The sequence below is a fragment of the Pongo abelii genome, chromosome 14 (assembly GCF_028885655.2).
Source record: "Pongo abelii isolate AG06213 chromosome 14, NHGRI_mPonAbe1-v2.0_pri, whole genome shotgun sequence".
Taxonomy (NCBI): domain Eukaryota; kingdom Metazoa; phylum Chordata; class Mammalia; order Primates; family Hominidae; genus Pongo; species Pongo abelii.
The window spans coordinates 56,837,598-56,845,988 of record NC_071999.2 but is presented as its reverse complement, the minus strand read 5'-3'; the positions used below and the strand labels follow the sequence as shown (position 1 = coordinate 56,845,988).

The window sequence follows — 8,391 nt, the reverse complement described above, 5'->3', positions numbered from 1 at the left end:
CACATGAGGCACAAACGAAGAGTTAACAGCACGGAGGCCTTTACTGGAATGCTGTCAGCCCTCTCCAGGCCTCCAAGACTGCCCCAAGTGAAGGAGAAGTGACCTCCCCACAGTGTGGAGGAGACAGTGGCGTCTCAGCCCCTCTCCGTCCCTGTGTGTCTCTAGCTGGCGTGGCCCAAGCCTCTCCTCCCCATTTTGACTCTTAAAGAGAGCCAAAGCGTCTCCACTTCCAAACACCCGCACAGGCTAGGGTCACTGGGAGCTGCCTGGGACCGAGCTCTGTGGCCCAGAGGTGGGAACATGACCTTGGATCATCACAAAACCTGGAAAACATGCAGCCAGCCTTCCTCAAAGAAGTTGGTTTTCCAGACCTTGCCTCAGGACTTTATTGGATCTTTCAAAGCAAGGAGACCAATGAGTGTGTATTTTCTCCAGCACATGGGCTCACCCTGGACTTGAATCCCAACCCAGGGGAGTCTGGACCACAGGGCCCTGCACCTGCATGCTGGCTACGCCCTGCCTCGGGAGAAGGCCAGCAAGCTCTGCCCTCTGTTGGCGTTGTGGGGCCCATCTTCGAGCATCTGCTCTCCGGCAATGTGGCCATTGTTCTCTACCCAGAAGGCCCTCTCTTCCTCCCAGAGGGCATTCTCTTCCTCCCAGAGGGACGTTTTATCCTCCCACAGGGCTTTCTCCCCCTCAAGGAGGGCTCTTTCCTCTACCCAAAGGGCCTTTTCTTCCTCCCACAGGGCCTTGTCCTCCTGAAGAAGTTTCCGGTCTCTTTCCCATAAGGCATTGTCCTCTTTCCAGAAGGCCTTATCCTCCTTCCAGAAAGTGCGGTACTTTTTCCAAAAAGTTTTCTCTTCCTCCCTGAAAGCCTTTTCCATTTCCCAGAAGGATTTTTCCTCTTTCCAGAAGGTTTTCTCCTCTTCCCAGAAAGGTCTCTCTTCTTCCCAAAAACCCAGGATCTGGCCCCGGAAAGCATGGATCTTGCCTCGGAAAGTCCACATCTCTTCCCTGAAGTCCTCTATTTTTTCACGAAAAACTTTCATCTCTTCGCGAAAAGCCTTTTCCTCCTGCAGCTTGTGCATTAGTTTCTTCTGGCGAATACTGGGAGAGGATGCTGCCAGGGACCGGAAGCAGGCAAGCCTCATCCATCTGCTCACCTTGAAGGAAAACATCTTCCTTATCAGCCGGAATGGTGGGGTGGCCATGAGGGATGACAGGACCCTTGGCCAGGTCCAGGTCGGCTGGTCAGACCCTGTGGGGGCAGCAGAAAAGACAGGTCTGTGAGTATCACGTGCCAGGGGACAGCCCTTTGTTCTGTACTACTGAATTTGAGAAAATGTAATCACTGCTCTTTGTCCCCATGATGGTGTTTGTGAGGGACAAGCTTTGGTAGAGAAACATGTGGGGTGGTCATGGCTTTGAGCTGGAGAGGCAGTCAGTACATTCAAGCTCAAGGCTGCTAAAAACATGGACACTCGGCCAAGAAGGACAGTGGCTCTCAACTAGGGTATCAGAACACACAGGTGTGACATGATGAGGCCAAGAAGAATTTACGTTTGTTAAATCAATTCGAATGAATTTAGGTTTTGGTGTACTCACTTGGGAATTGTTCCTGTCTGCCTATGGGCATGCTCACATGTGAATGTCCTCTGTTACGAGCCTGGGGCACAGAAGACAGGCCCACTGACAGCAGAGGGGAGGAGGAGAGTGTATTTTAGGAGAGGAGTTTATTTTGGGAAAAGTGGTTTAAAACAAAAAGGTGAGAGATGATGGTGAATGTTTCCAGGGACATGGACCAAGAAGGCCCTCACACAATATTGAGTAATATGGAACAATAAGAAAGACACCAGATGACCCAGCAGCTCCAGTCCCAGGTATAAACCCTGAGGAAACTTAGGAACTGTGACTAGGATACATGTACAAGTGTGTTCAAGGAGCTTTGTTCATAAGAGCTCAACTCTGGAAACAATCCAATGACCATCCCAACAGAGTGGAATAAAAAATGGCGGTATAGCCACATGGCAGACAGCATGGCTGCCTACAACAGCATGGGTGAATCTTATAAACCCAATGCTGAAAGAGAGAAGCAGGATCAGGGAATTTCAAAGAATGAAGTTCCAAACAAGCAAGACTAAATGCCATTGTCTAGGGGAACATACTTCAACACAGAAAGAGAAAGGCAAGGAAGTGAGTCCCAAAGTCAGAGTAATAGTTGCTGGTGTGGGAGGATTTGGAGTGTGGGATGGGGAGGTGAGACTAAGGGGTGTGATTAGGTGAGTACTTGAGAGAGGCTTCTGCAGTGTTAGCAGGACTCTGTTTCTTTGCTTGGTGGCAGTTTCATGTGTGTTGTTATAAAAATGTGTTAAGTGGTACATGGATATTTTATGTACCCCAGTCAATACAGTATATTTCACAATAAAATGAAAGCTGGGAGGAAGAAAGAAGGAAAAGAAAAAAAGAAAAGAGAAAGAGGGAGGGAAGAAAGGAAGAGAGGGAGGAAAGGAAGGGAGGGAGGGAAGGAGAAAGATCTTCAAACATTGCCACATATCTGAGGAATCAGATAGCAGAATTATCCATAACAATCCCTGTAACTACAAACATGAATCAAGGGATGAGAAAAACTGCTGGACATAGGAAGGTGGTTAGAGTGTAGTAAAGAGCTCAGTGTTGTCAGATAAGGAGTGCATGCACATGCTGAGAGCATTGTTTTCCATTTTGTGCTTTCTGGAGGAAGCTGCCAGGGTCTGGCCCTCACTCAGTGGACCTCACCGACCCATCATCCATGAGACCTATTGGGGAAATTTTCAGGACTTTCTCTGTGTTTTTCCATTTCTGGTTTAGGAACAGGGAGTGGAGGAGGAGAAAAGACACATAGCTGGGGGGTGTGTGTGTGTATGTGTCTATGTCTGTGTGTGTGCGCGTGCATATGAAGAGACAGTGGCTAGGCTGTGGACAGCTGGTGACATCACCATCCATCCAGCCACACAAACCAGAACCAGCAGCACATCCTTGACCTTTCCGTCTCCCTCACCACACTTCTCAACCATCAAGCCCTCCTAGCCGAGATCCAGATCCTTAACATTTCTTGAAACCATGACCCTGTTCCAACTCCCCCACCACAGCCAGGTCAGGCCAGGATGCCTGTAACAGCCTCGCTGCTCTCTGTATTAATCTTACCCTCTCATCTGCCCCTGCACTGTAGGTATTTTCTAAAACACTCTCTCGTCCTATCACATCAGTTCAGACACCTTCAAAGACCCTGTAGCCCAAAGATCAAAGCTGAACGCCCTAGGAAGGCCCTGTGCAGCCCAACTCCAGCTTGCTTCTCCCTCTCCTTCCTACCCAGCCTGCACCCAACTCCAAATCTAAGGCCCAGTATTAATGAGCTCTATTCAGCTCTTGGCACTCTGCCTACAGTTTCCTGCCTGTGTGGTGAAGCACATGCCGCATCCTCTACTGAGAGTGCCTTTTGTTCCTGTGGTGGGCTTGAATTCCTGTTCATCCCTTCCCCTCTGAAAGCTACTCGGACCCTCCAGACAAAGTTCCTCACCACCTCTGCGATGCTGTCTCTCTGTTACTCCACTGTTACTTGTCACACTTGATTGAAATTAGGTGTGGACATGTCTTCCTGACATCTCTGTAACCCAGCAGCTATTATAGTATAACGCCGCCTATATAGGAGGGAATTGGTGAAAATGTTGGTTGAATTGAACTGAATTTAACTGCATTTTGGAAATTTGATTTTCTATGTTGTATGGCTCTTTGCCTAGAATCCCTCCAATATGCGAGGTTCTCCCTCACTTCCATGTCATGCTGGCCCCCTCTCCCTGGATAGCCTTGCCCAACCTCACTTCAGTTCACCTAGCGAATCCTTCAGCACTCAGATACCTCCTCCAGGCCATCTCTCCTAAGCTCAGACTGAGCATGTGCCATTCCTGTCCTGCTAGAAACACCTCATCTTCCATCTCTATGTCTGGCATCCAGCGAAACGTTCTGCCACAGGATAGGTGTTCAGGAAATAGTAGCTGGATGAATGGGCGTCTACTGGGTTAGGATGTTGGAAAAAATTCACCTCCAAGTTTTTCTCAAGTGAACACAAAACTTTCTTTAAGAAAGAAAGAAAATAAGAACCATATCAAATAGGTAGATGTGTATTAAAATATAAAGTACAATATAAAACTGTAGATGTGTATCTGTATAGCTATAAAAACATGCACTAAATATACATGCCTAGTTTTCAGTTATACTGTAAGACTAGGAGCTTCTTTTTAAGGAAAATATTATATATTACCTTATGCTTAGAACAAATACTATACAGTCTAAAGCCAACAGTTACTTACTGCTTAGCTGCTTCCCAACGGGGTAAGTCCTGTAGCCCTCAGAGGGGGCAGGCGGCCATTGTCATGTCAGATCCCCAGTGATGCGTGCTTGCAGGCTTGCCCCAACAATGCTGTCGGTGACCTGTCTGTGTCCTTTCAGTCCTGACTCACAGGATGGAGATGGCCAAGAAGGGGACCTCTATAAAAGACTTTAAGGAAAGGAGGGGGCACTTGAAAGGTTTGAAAGAGTTCTTCTTCAATCTTTGACTTCACTGATAGGGCAGTGCTGTTGATGACTCACAAGTGATTGTTACCTTAGATTCTGTCAGCATTGGTTCCGGGAGCATGGTTCTAGGAAGTCATGTTCTGGTGGGGGCTTTGTGTGGGATGAATCACTTCTCGCTGCTTTCCAGATTCTTCATCTTTGGCTAGTTTGACTATGATGTGTCTTGGTCTTGAGGTTTATTCTACTTGGAGATTGTTGAGCTTCTTGGATATGCAGATTTGATGCCGTTTTTCATCAAATTTCGGAAGTTTCTGGCCATTATTTCTTCAAATATTCTTTCTTCCATTTTCTCTGTCTCCTCTCCTTCTAGGGCTCATATTATGTGAATACTAGTAGCGTGAGTGTGTCCTCCAGGTCTCTAAAGTTACGTTCATTTTTCTGCATTCTTTTTTCTTTCTGTTGCTTAGATTAGATAATCTCAATTAACCTGTTTACAAGTTCATGGATTTTTTTTTCTTCTGTCAGTTCAAATGTGCTGTTGAACCCCTCTTTAATTTTTCATTTTCAACTCCAGAATTTTTGTCACGTAGTAAAATTTTTAAATAGTCAAGTAAATTAACATATCCATCATCTCATATAGTTACCCTTTTTTGTGCACTGTAGCAAGAGCACCCACAATCTACTCTCTTAGCAAAAATCTTTAATACAGTGTTATTAACTACAGTCCTCATGTTGTACCTTAGATCTCTAAATTATTTATCCTATATATCTGCAACTTTGTACCCTTTGATCTCCCTCTTCCCATCCACTCCCCACACCTAGCAGCCACCATTTTATTCTTTGTCTGTGTATTTGACTTTTTTCTTACTTCTTCTTCTTCTTTTTACTTTTTTTAAGATTCTACATATAAGTGAAATTGTGCAGCATTTTTCTTTCTGTGTCTGGCTTATTTCACTTAGCATAATGTTCTCCAGGTTCATCTATCTTGTGACAAATGGCAGGATTCTCTTTTTATGACTGAATAATATTCCACTTTATATACATGCTGCAATTTCTTTATCCATTCATCTGTCAGTGGACCCCTAGTCCATCCAGAATTTCTCCAGAAATTTTCACTGTGTCTCCAGAATTTGTTTGGTTATATATAGAAAAGGATATATGTACTTTTCTATATACATATATATATACACACACACACACACTTTTCTATATATATATTTTTCTATATATCTATATAAAAGTATATGTATACAAAGTGTGTATATATATATATATATATACACACACACATATATATGTATGCACACATACTTTTCTGTCTCTTTTTGGTAAGGCATAGTTTTTAATTCTTTCCTTTAATGCTTTTTTTGAGACATGTCTCTGTCACTCAGGCTGGAGTGCAATGGCATGGCATGATCTTGGCTAACTGAAGCCTCAACTTCCTGGACTCAAATGATCTTCCCACCTCAGCCTCTCAAGTAGCTGGGACTACAGGCGTGCACCACCAGACCTAGCTAATTTTTTGTATTTTTTGTAGAGATGGGGTTTCTCCATGTTGCCCAGGCTGGTCTCAAACTTCTGGGCTCAAGTGATCTACCCATTTGGCCTCCCAAACTGTTCGGATTATAGGTTTGAGCCATCACACCTGGCCTTGTTTTCCTTTAATTCTTTAGGAATGGTTTCTTTTAGTTCTTTAACTACATTTGTAATAGCTGACTAAAAATCTTGGTTTAATCGCCCAATGTCTGCAATTCCTCAGAGACAGTTTATAACCGAAAAGACAATTACTCAGAGAATAACAGTTTCAGGCCAGGTGTGGTGGCTCATGCCTGTAATCCTAGCACTTTGGGAGGCCGAGGAGGGAGGATGGTTTGAGTGTAGGAGTTTGAGACCAGCCAGAGCAACATAACAAGACCCTGTCTCTACAAAACTAAAATAAATTAGTCAGTTGTGGTGGTGCATGCCTGTAGTCCCAGCTGCTTGGAAGGCTGAGGAAGGAAGGATCATTTCAGTGCAGGAGGTTGAGCTGCAGTGAGCTATGGTCATGCCACTGCACTCCAGCCTGGGTGACAGAGTGAGACCCTGTCTCAAAAAAAAAAAAAAAAAAGTAGAATAACAGTTTCTACTGGCTGCTTTTCCCCCTTTATATATAACTCTGTTTGCAATAAAAGGTTTCCTGTTTCTTTATGCCTCAAAAATTTTTGTTGAAGTTGGACACTGAAAATAATATAGTAACTAAAAATGAGATTTCCACTCCCAAGTTTTGTTGTTGGCATTTATTGTTGTTGCTGTTGCTATTTGTTCATGTAGTGACTTTCTTGGACAAATTCTATGAAGTCTATGTTTTTTATCATGTGTGGGCATTAAAGTCTGCTTATTAGCTTAATGATCAGCTGATAACTAGACAGAGATCTCCATGAACTGATGTCTCCTTTCCTTTGCTGAGGGTGTGTGTGTGTGTGTGTGTGTGTGTGTTTGGTTGGGGGTCGGGGGTGCGGGTGCAGGTTGGGCATACCTTTAGTGATCATGCAGGCAGTTTATGATTCTGCCTAGCCTTCACTTCCTTCTTGTGAGAGCCTCAAAGTCAGCCTGAGGTGAGAGATTATGGCCTTCTCAGGTCTTTCTCAGCCATGTGCACAATCGCAGGCATGTGACCCAAATTCTCAGGAATATATCAAAACCTTTCAAAGTCTCCATCTTATTCTCCAGTTTTTCTTTTTCAGTTATTGGTCATGCCTCTGGTTAACCCCAGCTAGTAATGCCAAATCAGGCAACTATGATATTAAACAATTACCACTTTTTTTTTTTTTTTTTTTACAAATGCCCTGAGGATAGGGTTATTTGCACAGAGTAAGCTCTGAGTCAAGTCAAATAAAGACAGGTTCTGTGAAGGAAGCTTTTCAGTGAACTGCCAAACAGGTCAAATAGTAAAAATTCTTTGAGGATGGAAAGAATCCATCCTAACCCTTACTCAGTCATTCTGGAAGTCTCAATCATTGTTTTTTTAACCATTCTTCTTTTCTAATATGTGTGCTTAAGACTATCAGTTTCCAAAACAGCCAAGTAAAAAGGGCTCCCGGGAGAACCTCCGACCTGCCACCGGGTGGACGGGGCGGGACCTCGGGAAGTTCACACTGTTTGCAGGGGAGAAGGAGCTTGGCCTCTCATGTTTCTGGGTGGCAACCTAGGATTCAGTCTGTGAGATGGGGGGCCTGTTAACAGGAACCCCTTTCGTTTTGCTGAGTTTTTTTCCCTTTACATCCAATAAATTTCGTTTTTCTTACCCTTCTGTGTGTCCACAAGCCTTATCTTTTCCTGGTTATGTGACAAGAACCCAAAGAACCCGGTTTTTAGCTGAACTGAGGAGAAAGTCCTACAACATTTTCATCTAAGTACACTTACCTGCGTCTCACATGTTTTGATATGTCACCTTTTAATTACCATTCAGTTAAAATATTTTCTGATATCCATTGGAATTTCTTCTTTGATCTATTGGCTATTTACCAGTACATTGCTTAACTTCCAAATATATGGGGATTTTCCAATTACCTTTTTGTTACTGATTTCCAGCTCAATTTCATTATGGTTTGCACAATGTATATGGTTTGTATACTCTGATTTCAATCATTTCAATTTGCTAAGACTTGCTTTATGGCCCTGTATACATTCAATTGTGGTAAATGTTCCATGTCTACTTGAAAATAATTGGTATTCTTCAGTTGCTTGATGCAGTGTTCTCTCTCTCTCTCTATGTCTGAATTAGGTTGTCTTTACCTATGTTGTTCAAATCTTCTATATCCTTATAGATTTTTCTGGCTGCTTGTTCTATGAGTTACTGAG

The 8,391-nt window shown here is 43.7% G+C and overlaps 1 protein-coding gene across 1 annotated transcript; it reads right to left on the bottom strand.

Annotated features, from left to right (window-relative positions):
• Positions 1 to 357: 357 nt before the first annotated feature.
• CCDC70 (coiled-coil domain containing 70) lies at positions 358 to 7,830 on the bottom strand. Its single transcript, XM_002824299.4, has 2 exons — positions 4,347 to 7,830; positions 358 to 1,258 (listed from the first exon to the last, which is right to left on the bottom strand). Exon 2 carries the CDS (start codon positions 1,209 to 1,211, stop codon positions 510 to 512), a length of 702 nt encoding a protein of 233 aa, XP_002824345.1. The 5' UTR covers positions 1,212 to 1,258; positions 4,347 to 7,830; the 3' UTR covers positions 358 to 509.
• Between the last annotated feature and the right edge of the window lie 561 nt (positions 7,831 to 8,391).

Coding starts and splice junctions, on each gene's coding strand:
- CCDC70 (XM_002824299.4), bottom strand. CDS start 1,211: ATGGCCACCCCACCATTCCGGCTGATAAGGAAGATGTTTTCCTTCAAG.